At 67.6% G+C, this 12382-nt stretch overlaps 1 protein-coding gene across 1 annotated transcript; it reads right to left on the bottom strand.

Annotated features, from left to right (window-relative positions):
* Positions 1–5541: 5541 nt before the first annotated feature.
* PIM3 (Pim-3 proto-oncogene, serine/threonine kinase) lies at positions 5542–8619 on the bottom strand. The gene is made up of 6 exons (XM_047866368.1): positions 8091–8619; positions 7867–7976; positions 7711–7761; positions 7258–7627; positions 6532–6708; positions 5542–6442 (listed from the first exon to the last, which is right to left on the bottom strand). The coding sequence occupies exons 1-6, from the start codon at positions 8173–8175 to the stop codon at positions 6255–6257; spliced, it is 981 nt and encodes a 326-aa protein (XP_047722324.1). The 5' UTR covers positions 8176–8619; the 3' UTR covers positions 5542–6254.
* Between the last annotated feature and the right edge of the window lie 3763 nt (positions 8620–12382).

Genomic DNA, 12382 nt, shown 5'->3' with positions numbered 1-12382 from the left:
TGCACCTGCTGTACCCGCTCCCAGAGCCCCTCTCCCTGATCTCTGCAGAGAAGCTGATGGTGACCCCTGAGAAACTCACTGCCCTGTCTGTCACATCCTAAACCTATCATGCCAACGTGCCTGGGTCACTGCCCCTCTGGCAGAGGTGAGCCCCCAGGAATCTGGACTGTCTGGTTCTCTCTGGAGTGAAAATGTCCCTTTGAGCTCATGTGGTGAGCAGAAACCAGACGACACGGGGAGGCCGGGAGCCCTGGGGTAGACCACACCTCTGGAGCGCACCTCGAGGTGAGGGTGTGGACCCCAGCACACGCGCTCCCTAGGATGTGGGGTGTCTGCTGGGCAGGCCGCGCCGTGGCCTAAGTGCTGATGTGTGCCTCCCGGGCTCCTGGCCCCCAGACAGTGGAGGATCACCCCCCCCCCCCTGCCGGAGCAGCACCCAGGGACCCGGGATCCCTGACTCCTGGCTGGCCTGGCCCAGCAGGTGGGGCTTCCCAGCCCTTCCTGGACTCTGGGTCCCAGGACCAGGGGCATCTGCGACCCAGAGAGACCCTGCCACCTGCAAGACAGGCACCTTCTCATCCTCAAGGTCCAGCCCTGGGCCAGCAGCCCAGGCCCTGGCAGAGGCCCCAGGGGCCCCAGGAGCAGGAGAGCCAGGCCACTGGGCTGGGCCTGGCCGTGGGCACCGGCCCCTCTGCTTTCCACCCCTCCCCCCTGCCGAGGTGGCCAGTGGGGTGGGGGTCACTGAGCACAGCGTTTCTGGGTGAGGAGCTCAGGGCAGCACGGGTGGGCAAGGCAGGGAAACCTGAGGGTGCTTCCCGCCAGGTGGCCGGGGCCCATGACATTGGCCTGAGCCTCAGATCAGGGCTGGCGGCTTCCTAGCAGGACAGCTGACAGGGCCAGAGGCCAGATCAGAGGGCGCTCGCCTCCGAGTCCCGTGCTGGGAAGACGAGGTTGTGCCCCAGGGTGACCTCTTCCTCCTTCCTGGACGAAATGGGTCCACTCGGCTGCTTGTGGCCTTTGGGGGGTTCCTGACCCCCCTGAGCCCCGGTTTCCTCCACCTGGCTCATTCGGTGTTGGGTACGGGTGACCCACCCCACAAGGAGGCCCCCCCTTCATCGATCCAGGACTGGACCTCCCGTCCCTGCCCACCTTCTCCTGGCCACTATCTGGGGCCCAGCCTCCAGGGAAGAGCTTTCCTGCAGGGAGCAGACCAGGAGGAGGGCAGTGACCAGTGCTGGAGGGGCAGGCCCTGCCCCCACCCTGCCCGGCAGGCCTGACTGCCAGGAACTCCAGGGGTCAGTTGTGTAACCGAAGCCCGGGGTTTTGCCAAGGTTGCCTGGAAAGCCGGCCGGCCTGGAAGTCATGTGCCAGAGGCTAAGGCAGAGCCCCCCGGCCCCCCTAATCGGAGGCCTCCGGGGGGGAGAAGGGCCCACCGAGAAACCCCAGGGCTAGCACTTCCCCGTGCGTCCTGCACCCCCTCACCCACAGCCAGGCGTCAGGAAATGAATGGGGGCCCATCCCTTAGCTCCATGGAGAGGAGCCAGGCCTGGCCGACACCCTCCCTGCGGCTTGCCCAGGACCTCAGGCCTGCCCATGCCCAGCGCTGGGCCCCTCCAGAGGCCTTCTCCAGAGCGGCCAGGGCGCCTGCAGAGGGGGCGCGCGGCCCTGCCCCCTCCTCCGGGGCCCCGTGTGGTGCGGGCATCCCCTGATCTGGGTGTCCCTCCTGGCCACCGGGCCCCACGGCCCCTGGCCGTCCGGGCCTCCACCGCCGGCCCCAGGCCCAACTGCCCCCTTCACGTTTCCTCCTGGCACGGCTTCCGTTAGCATGGGGACTCCCACGTTAGCATGCCAGCTGGGGTCTGCATGCCCAGAAGGGGCAGGTGGGGCTCCGGGGCCCCTGCCAGGAATCACTTCCTTTTCTGTGAAGCTTTGGCACCAAAGCCACGCCAAGGTTTCGTTTTGGGGGGCTGCACCGGAGAAAAGAAACTTAACACGGCTCCGACCCGGGTCTGCGTCCCAGCCGCTCTCGTCCGGTCTCAGGCCAGTGGGTGAGGGGCCGGGAGGGGTGGCCTCCGACGCCTCCCCCCGACCCTGTGGGCACGGCCAGCACCCACCCAGCCGCCCTCAGAGGGCCTGGCCATGAGCAAACCAATCAAAGCCGCCCACAAATAGAGCACAGGGAGCACTCCAGGAGGGAAGGCCCGGAGGAGCGGACGGCAGAACCTGGTGGGCGGCCGCTCAGGGTTTCTGTTCCTTCCGTGAGGACTTCTGGGTTCCGCGCCACCCCTAGCGGAGTCCCCGAAGGATGGAACCTGGGAACTCAACCCAGTGGCTCTAAAGAACCCTCCACGTTAAATGGACCCAAGATATGAAAAGACGGCGAGATGGGCACCAGCCCAGTACAGGACAGTCAAGCCCCTGGGCAGAGGGAACTGGCATTTCAGTTCACAGGGAACTGGCCACGCTTCCCTCTGCAGGGAGAGGCCAGGAGTGCAGGGCCCGGGGGGTGGAGGGGCAGGGGGCAGGCCGGCCCCTCGGGTCCTGACGAGCTCCAGGCTTGTGTCTAGGAGCAGGGAGGAGGGTGAGGGGCCCACACAGAGAGAGAGGTGGCAGGGTTGGGGCAGGGCAGGGCCTGCCTCAGCCGCAGCTCTGAGCTTCTGCCTGAGCCTCAGACCCGGAGCTCTGCCCGCGGCGGATTCTCGGAAATTTCGGGAAGGGGCTGGGAAAGCCCCTCAGACAGTGCTGCACCATCCGCCTCTTCGGGGTCCTGGGGGCCCAGATGCAGCCAGGCCCACCATCCCCCTCCCCCCCCAGCCTCCAGCCTGGCTCTCAGCGGCGACTACGTGCAGGGACACGACAGTGGGGCCAGCGTCCTACTCCAGCACCTACAGGAGGTCCCCGCCACTCGGGCCTCAGTTTCTCCAGGCATGACCTGGCTGAGCCCTTGCCTGCTGGAGCTGGGAACTGGGAGTACAGATAGCATCTAGCCCTGGACTGGGCGGGCCAGGTAGGGGGGAGGGTGCTTTAGGGGTGCCCGGGCTTGTTCAGTCAGCACTGAGGCAGAGGGGTGCAGGGCTGGGCCGAGGAAGTGGGGGTGGCCCCGCATGGGCGGCGTCAGCCCCCCACCTTCTGCCCACCCTCGGGCCCCAGACCGAGGCCACGTTCCCTATTGGCCTTGACGCACGCAGGCCAGCACCCTCTCCCTGCCTACTCTCCCCTCCATCAGAGGGGCCTCCCCGCCACAGGCCGCGTCCCATGTGGCCACACCCATGAACCCATCGATGGCCACCCTCTGCCCAGCGCCAGCCTGAGCCTGCCACACCTTCAGAGGTGTCACTGGGCACACAGGCCGAAGGGCTGAGGAGCCTCGGGTGAGGCTGGCAGAGCCCCTGACCGCCAGGGACCCCAAGGAGGGCAGCGTTGCCCAAACTCGGCATGGCGCTGTGCCCTCTGTCCCAGGGGCAAACTCAGGGACACACTGTCCCCCAGGCCCCTCCTGAATGTCCTGGAGACTTGGGACGTTCAGGCCTTACAGATAAGTGGGCGGCGGCCTTGGGCCAGCGGCACGGCCTCACCACGTGGGATCGGGGACGTAGAACAGTGTGTCCCCCTGGCACGGGCCCGGCCTGCGGGGGCTTCCGCGCTCACCAAGCAGGGCGAGCCTCCCCCACTCACCTCCGGACTTTGCCCGTGCACGTGCCTCTGACCCCGTGTCCCTGAGCATCCTCACAAGGTGCCTCCTGTGGGCAGGATACCCGCTGTACCGGGGACCGGCCTTCCTCGGGCCGTCCAGACCTTACGCCTTCCCCACAGGCTGCACTCAGCGCCCCGGCCCTCTGCAAGCGCTCGACTCGGGGCCCCCCACAAGGATGAGCTCAGTGAAGGATTACTGGAGCTTTAGGTGGGTGGCCGGATGGACAGAGGAGGATGGGTGGACGAGGGGCGATGCCCCAGAGCGGCCCAGCATCCTCAGCTGGCAAGTGGGGGGCTGGGATCACAGGGACGCATGAGTCACTGTCACCAGAGTAGAGGGCGGAGGCCCAAATGCCGCAGAGACACCACGCTCAACTCTCCGAGTGTTCCCCCAGCAAGCTCCAGCCCACACGGGCAAGGCTGTCTGAGGGGCCCTGTCCTCGCAGAGGGTGGGGGAAGCACGGAGAGCCCCAGCGAGTCAGGGGCTTGCCAGGGCCAGGGAACAGGTGCACTGTCTCCCCACGCAGCCCCACTGCCTCATGCAGCTGCTCGGGGGTCCCTGGGGACCCCTGAGCCTTAATGATTCCTCAGGAAAGGCCGGCCAGGCCCCAGCAGGCCCCAAGCACCCACTGAATCCCTGCAGGGCCCCACCACAGCGCCTTCCCCCACCCACCCCCCCCCCCCCCCCCCCCCGCTTCACTTTCTCTAGCTCTGCTTTCTAAAACTTCCTGTCTGCTCTTGTCTGTGGTCTCAAGATGCTCCCTTTATCTCACTCTGTGCTCCCAGGGACGCACTGGCAGGCACACAACGGAGTGCGTGCTCTGAGCACAGGCACACGGCTGGCACCTGGGCTGTGGGACACAGGGACAGGCCTCCAGCTGTGTGCGGGGACCCGGGACACAAGACGGTCACCCAGCAGGTGCCCCGCTGTCCCATCACCAGGGGCTGCTGAGCAGATGGCCCCACAGAGGGCCCACAGAGGGGCGGGACGTGCCCAGACCCCCGCTCAGCTTGCCCTGCGTGGGGTCTCGCCCGTGTTTCCGCATCTGAATCTGGCCGCGGCTTCTACCCTAACCGTTCAACCGTCAGGCCAAGGCCCGACCAGCCAGCACTTGCCCCCTGACCCCACCCACCCCTGCTCTCTGGGCTTGGAATGTCTTCTTACACCCTCCACCCAACAAACTTCTACTTGTCCTTCAGAAGCCCTTCCCACCACGTATGGAACAGCACGGACGCCTCTCCCTGGACGCTTCTGCCCACGTGGCCTGAGCAAGGGCCGTTTCCTCCTCCCACGGTTGACTAGGCATCCCCGGGAACAGAAACCGGAGGTCCCCTTGTGGCCACCCCCAGACACAGCCTCCAGACTAGCGGTGGCAACGTCATCCCAGGCCGGGGCTCCCTGCCCCCTCCCAGAAGACCCTGATAGCACAGCCTCCTGCCCTTGGGGAGTGGGGGGCGAGAACGGGGTGGCAAGGAGGCCAAGGAAAGAGCCTAGGTCCCCACCATGTGCTACCTCCCCACAGAACGAGGAGGGGGCTGCCCAGAGACCCCAGGCCCCTTCCTCCAAACCTCCCCGCAGCCTCCCTGCCTCATAAACACGGAGTAACTGTTATATACAAAAACGATTTAATTGAAATACCTGTATAAAAAATAGGATCTCCAGACATCTCACTTTTGAACCGAAAGAAACCCCATCCACGGTGCGCATGCACCTGGACTACAGAGACAGCTGCTACAATAAATTAAAGGCTTGAGACTCTGTCCCCCCACCCCCCCAGCCTCCAGAGCCAACAAGCGGACTGTACAAGGTCAATAATTTAAACCCCACCCCACCCCCCCCACGCCCAGGCACAGAGCCACGAGGTGGGGGAGGCACCCTCTCCCCCCAAATTAGCCACTGTACAAGTCCACCTTCCGACAGACACAGGTAGGACCGGGACCTGGGGTCCACACACACACACACACACACGGCCACCACCCCCACCCCGGGGCCTGCAGAAGGTGGGGGCGCCGGGAGGAGGGAACGCCCGCAAATAAATTAAACAATAAATAGCCCTCCTCAGGGTCAGACCATAAATAGACGTGCGCGCGCACAGGCGGCGGAGGCCCCAACGTTGCATTGCTAGTGCACAGACGTGCCCGGACGAACACTGACGGACAGGCGGGCGCGGGGAAGGGGGGGGGTGGGGAGCGGGCACCAGAGGCCCGTGCCCCCCCACCCCCCACCGTGAGCTGAGGCCACAGGACATGCTCCTGGTCCGACACAGTCCAACAGGCCTGCCTCCCGGAGCAGCACAAGAGAGGGACGGTCTCGGGGCCCCGCACCTGCCCAGGTCAGGCCGGACGGGACCCCGCCTGGACCGGAGCGTCTTTGGACAGACAGAGCTTGAAAAGACCAAGTCCCGCGAGAGCAGCGTTCGAAAAGGCACTCAAAGCGAAGGAAACAGCCCGGTGCCGAAGGCAAAGGTCACCAGGAGTCAGAGGTCACTGCCTGTGCAGGAAGCAGACAGCCCGGGTGGGGTGGGTCCCTCTGGCTCCACAAGCCAGGCCCGGGCCCCTCCTCACAAGCTCTCGCTGCTGGAGGTGGTGCTGGCCCCGTCGTCCACGTCCAGTGTGCGCAGCCGCAGGTCACAGCTCTCTGCGGGGCCACCCTCCGCCCCCAGCATCCAGGGGTGTGCGGAGATCTGGTCCAGCGACGGCCGCTCCGAGGGCCGCAGGGACAGACACCACTGAATGAGCTGTTGGCACTCTGCGGAGAGGAGGGGGGACGGTCAGGAGGGGGGGGGGGGGGCTCCTCGGGCTCCGGTGCTCCCCGCGCTCCCCGCAGCCGGCACGCACCTGGGGAGACCCTCCTCCGGAAGAAGAGGCGGCCCCGCAGGATCTCCTCGTCCTGCTCGAAGGGAATGTCCCCACACACCATGTCGTAGAGCAGCACGCCCAGGGACCACACCGTGGCCGAGCGCCCGTGGTAACGGTGGTAGCGGATCCACTCCGGGGGGCTGTACACCCGGGTGCCTGGGGGGACGCACGCGGGTTAGGACGTCCGCCCGGGGGTGGGGGGTAGGGGGGCCGGCGCCCCACCAAACGAGCACCGAGACCCTGCGCTCGACGCTCTACCGAGTCACCTCCGAGGCCCGGGCCGCGGGAGGCAGGGAGGCAGCCGGCCTCGAACGAAATCCTGCCCATCATCACCCTGGAAAAACCCGGCGCGCGGCCTCCCCAGCCACCCCGCCCGGCCGGGGGAGGAGCGGGTCACATGAGCGAGGGCTCGGGTTTCACAACAAACAGTTGCGAGCCGAGGCTCGGGAGGCGGGCGGGGCGGGCGGCCCCGGCTTCCCCGCGCTCCGCAATGCGGGGATTTCTGCGGCGCCGCCCCCGCCCCCGCGCGGCACGCACGCGGCCCCCGCCCCCGCGCAGGGGGAGGCCCCGGCACTCCCGGCGCACACCCGCGCGCGCCCCGCCCCCGCCCGCCCGCCCGCCCGCCGCGAGCCCGCTCCCGGCGCGCGCGGCCTCCAACAGTCACCGGCCCCTCCGGACGCCCCCGCCCGCCGCCGGCGCGCTCACCGTCGAAGTCGGTGTAGACCGTGTCCTTGAGCAGCGCGCCCGAGCCGAAGTCGATGAGCTTCAGCTCGCCGGAGCGCAGGTCCACCAGCAGGTTCTCGTCCTTGATGTCGCGGTGCACGACCCCGCAGCCGTGGCAGTGGCGCACGGCGGCCAGCACCTGAGCGAAGAAGCGGCGCGCCAGGGGCTCGTCCAGGGCGCCGCGCTCCGTGATGAAGTCGAAGAGGTCCTGGGCCGGCTCGGGCCGCTCGAGCACCAGCAGGAAGCCGTCGGGCCGTTCGAACCAGTCCAGCAGGCGGATGACGCCGCGCGCGCCGCCCGCCGCGCCCACCTTGCGCAGCAGCACCACCTCGAGGGGCACGGCCGCGCCGCCCTGCGGGACACGGTGGTCAGCGCGCGCCGCGCCGCAGCGGCCCCGACCCCGGCCCCGGCCCGCCCCACGGCGCCCGCACTTACGATGGTGCCCCACTCGGTCACCCGCTCCTTCACCACGTGCTTCACGGCCACCTGGGGACGGGGGGTGGGGGGAGGACGCGAGTGGTCAGGCCCGAAGACACGCGACGACGCGCGCGGTGGGCGAGAAACCCGGGTCCGCCCGGCGGCCCGACTCACCGGGAGTCCGTCGGCGATGCGGCTGCCCGCGTAGACTGTTCCGAAGCCTCCGCTGCCCAACACGGCGCCCACCTGGTACACCTTCTCGAAGCTCTCCTTGTCCGCCTTAACTGTGGGGACCGCGCGCGGGTGGGGTTGGTGGGGCCCGGCGCGTGCCGGTCCCCCTCCCCCGGCCCGGGCGCCCCGGCTCCTCCGCCCCCGGCGCCCCCCAGCCCCGCGCGCACCTGGCTGCAGGATCTTCACCGGGAGGTGGTCCACGCCGCCTGGCCCGCAGAGGTGCGCCAGGGAACCGAACTTGGAGAGCAGCATCGCGGGCGGCAGCGGGGCGCGGGCCCGCGGCCCCCGGGCTCTCCGCCGCCTCTCACCCGGCCCGGCTCCCCGCACGGCAGCAGACGCGAGAGGGCGGCCTCCCGGCGCCGCGCGGAGCCCCGAGCCTCGGACGGAGGCGGCCGCGGCGGCGAGGCGGGAAGCGCGGGGACCCGCTCGGGCGAGGCAGTCCGCGCGGCGCAGGGGCCCCGGGCCGAGCCGCGCGTGGACCGCGTGCGCGCGCAGCAGCGAGCGGCTCACACGCCCCGGCCGCCTCGCCCCGGGGTTTTGGGCCGCGGCGACCGTATCCCTCCGCGGAGGCGGGGCGATAGGAACCCCGCCCCCTTCCGCGGGGTCTGAGCACCGGGGGCGCTCCCGGGGGCGCGCGCGGGCGGCCGAGACGACGGCCTGGCCGGGCCGGGCGCCTCCACCTGGGGTTGGCGAGGTCTGGTGGGCCAGGGGTGCGCGGAGAGACGCCCGGAACTAGCTCGCTATAGTGGAGCCGCGGAGGCGCACAGAGTGGCGTGGCGGTACACGTCACCCCCCTCCCGCGCGCGCGCGCTCGCTCGCACACACACCGCGCACGCGCAGCTCCTGCGCGGGCGGCGGCCAAGACGTGTGGGGCGGGGCCGCGGGAGCCAATAGAAGTCGGGGTTTTCAAAGGGCCCCGAAGCCCCGGCCAATGGTGGTGTGTGGGCGGAGCAGGGACTCACCAGCCCCGCCCCAGGCCTTGCCCGGGAAGGTCACCCGCAAAACGCGCGCCCCCCTCCGCCGCGTCCCCAGCGGACAGCTAGACCACGCGGACTGCTGTAGGTTCAGGGTTCCGAGCAGAGGCGGGAGTCCTGGAGGCGACCCCCGTGGGCCCCGGACCGTGCGAATAGGTGTCCGGCATTCCGCGCCCAGCCCGAGGAGGCAGTGCCGCCCTCTCGGGGACCCCCGCTCAGCGGCTGCGCTCGGGAGATCGCAGCCCGTGCCGCGGGCGAAGCGCTGACCCTGTCTCCGGCGTCCCCGGTTCACCCCCCCCCCCCCCGTCCCCGGTTCACCCCGGGGCCGTTGTTCTGACCGGGACTTGACCTCGAGCCCGCAGCCTGAGGTCCCTGACCACGCATCCCCTCCTTGGAACCTTTGCTCTGCTGTCCCCATGCCTAGAGCACCCTTTTCTGCCCTCCGCCCACCTGGCTATTCTCCAGGTCCAGCTGCTGACCACCTTTCCGAGGGACTCCACCTTGACCACTACACATGGCTGTAGTCTGGACCCGAGCCTGTTCCCTGACCTCAGTACCACACAGAATCACCTGTGTGGAGTGGTCAAACCTTGAAGGTTGCTGACCTCGGCCCAAGGTCACCAGCCTGAGCTGCTCAGGACTCGAATGTGAGCCGCGGTCTGCCAGTTACAGTAGCAGTAGCGCAGTCTCCCCCCACCCCCACCCCCTCCCACCCCCCCACCCCGCTGTCTCCAAGGGGGTTGAGGGTTGGGGGAGCCAAGGGGCCGAGGCACTGGCATTGCAGGTGCTCTCTGTGGACCCTGCCGTCCAGCCTGGGGTCTAATCATTGCAGGCACATCCCTGGGCCCATTTGGGGTCCCCTTCAGGTGTGCCCCCCCCAAGGATGCACACTCAAGGGCCTCAGGGGTCTGGGCTGGCCCGCTGGCTCCCGCAGCACACCCAACCTCCCCCAAGCCACCCCCCTTCACTGCCATTCGCTGCCACTGTTACTGCCCCAAGGCAGAAAGTAGGCCCTTCAGTGATCCAGCTCTCAGATTCTTGCTACAGGAACTCTGTCCACAGTCCTCCTGCAGCATGGGCCTGTGAGGGCAGGGGGCCCCACAGGGTCAGATCCAAGGTAGAGGGCAGGAGCCCACCCCTTCAGCCAAATCCACACAGCACCTGTTGTGGGGCTATCGTCCACTTGTGGGTCCTCCCGAGGACCAGCAGAGGGGTCCAGGACCCGTCCGCCAGAGAGTAGTAAACCTCAGGTCAGGCTGTAATGGGTTCCTGGACCCGGCCTCCGCCTGCACTGGGCTGGGGACGGTGGGAATGATGGAGGGTGTCCTGGGTGTAGGTGATAACCACGGCAAGGTGTGGTTCTGAGATGGGCCTGGTTCCACCGACAGGAGCTGATGTCTCCAGTGGCCTCTCTGGTGTGCCCCCAGTCCATCGTGTGAATCTCCAGGCCAGTCCTCCTCACGTGCCCTGGACCCGTGTGCCCTGTGGGTCCCTCATCTTGGGAGTTAGCCTTGGGAGGCCAGCATCCCAGGGGCGGAGCACCCCCCCACCCCCAGCTCCCGGGTCTTGGTCTAAAAACCTCGAGTCTCCCCAAACTCAGAGCAGGGTTCACTCATACTTCTTCAGAAAGCGGTGGAATGAATATGTGTCCTGTCTACAGTCCCTCAAGCTCTGAGGGTGGTCTGGGCCATCTGTGGAAGCCTCTGGAAGGCTCCAGGAGTGGGGAAGGGGTTGCTGGCCTCGTCTGGGAGGTAGCGGACGGGGCAGGAGGCAGCCTTTTTTCTGGCGTGGGGATTTTCTCAGAGCCCTTATCCGTTGTAGACACCGCCCTGTGTGTTGCCCGTGTGCTGTCGTGCGAGCCTGTGTGTGTGTGCACGTGTGGGCCAGTGTGTGCGTAGCCTTCCCCGACTGGGAGCTCTGCGAGGGATCGTGCTGGACCCGGACCCTCCACCAGGGCCTGTCCATGGCTGTCAAGGTCTCTTTCAGCCTCCCTCTGGCCTGAGGAGTGGGCAGGGGGCCGGTATTTCTGCCTGTGCAGCCACCCAGGGCCCCAGGTCCACTCTGGCAGGGTGCCGGGGACCTCTCCCCGCCCCTCCCTGCAGTGGGGCACCACCCACCCCTTTCTCAGCTTGGCAGACGGAGGCTCCGAGGGATTCCCCCAGTTGTGGAGTCTCTGTCCTCCTTGGTAGGGGTGGTGCAAAGCCGGATCAGAGTCAAGGAGCTTTTGCCCTTTGCCCTGGGTGTGGCTCTTGGAGATGACCCCAGGCCATCCCATCCCTGCAGGTCTGGTTGCCACCACACCACCAGCAATGTAGAATGCCAGTCCCTGCCGGTTTTTTTCTCCTGGTTTCTTGAAGGCCTACCCGGTGGGCCTTAAAAATAGCTCTGGAACCCACAGGCAGGGGTGGCCCAGGCGAGGACCTCCATGAGCAGCAGAGCTGGGGACAACTCTGCTCACAGACAGGAGAGGCCACCAGATGGTGGGCTCGACTGGGGTTGAGGTGCCGGGTCCTCAGCCTGCTGCCCCACCGACCACGGAGAGCCAGGCCCTGTCCCTTGGCCTCCCGTGGCCCTTGAAGGCGTCGGAGGTCAGGCCAGCGTGCTAAGGGTGTCTCCATCCCGGGACCATCCTGCCGAGAGTGGCAGCCACAGCCGGCTTCCATAGGGCAGACCCTGCGAGAGGGTCCCTGCCCCTGGTGCTGGAAACAGCCGGCCCGTGGGTCACCCTATCCTGCTGGCAGGAGGGCTGCACTGTTGCTATGGTGACTGGAGCCAGGCTCGTCTCCGGGACAACGAAGGGAGAGGGAAGTGGACAGAAGATGGCCTGGGTCACTCACACTCTGTGTCTCCTGCACACACACAAACCCCGCACAGACACACTTGTGCAAACATACATTCGCTCACACGCTTCTGAACATGCCCACAGAGCTGGAGAAGGGGGCGCGGGGAGGGAGGGCACACACAGGGGGCTGCCCTCCAAGCCTCCAGGCCCCCTCAGGCCTCCCCCGGGCCCTCTTCCCTGCTCTCTGGTGGTCTTGTCCAGTCCCCGTACCAACAACTAAGTCCTCCTCAATCTGCCCCTTTCCAGCTGTCCCTGACACCCCACAGGTTTGCTCGGCCCTGCCCTGGCCTCGAGAGACCCCTCAACCTAGGCCATGCCTCTGTCCCATCTCCCTAGCCGCCCCCCACCAGCCCACCCGTGCTCCCCCGGGACCCCCTCCCTGCTTCCAGCCTCCAACAGCCCAGTCTCTACTTCCTCTGCAACCCGTCTTTCCAGCTCCTGCCTTCTGCCAGCATGCTGCCACCAGGACTGCCCTGGCCGGCAGGGTTACCCCCGGTGACTTGGCCCACGGTCACAGCCACCACCCTAAGCCACCTCTGGCCTCTGCTCTGACTGCAGGAACCCCTGGCCTTCCCGGGTCTGTCCTCTCCCGGGCCCGCACACCTGGCTTGTTGGCTCCCAGACAACACCCAGCTCTGTACCA

Source organism: Prionailurus viverrinus, chromosome B4, assembly GCF_022837055.1.
Source record: "Prionailurus viverrinus isolate Anna chromosome B4, UM_Priviv_1.0, whole genome shotgun sequence".
Taxonomy (NCBI): Eukaryota; Metazoa; Chordata; class Mammalia; order Carnivora; family Felidae; genus Prionailurus; species Prionailurus viverrinus.
This window is presented reverse-complemented; position numbering and strand designations above follow the sequence as displayed.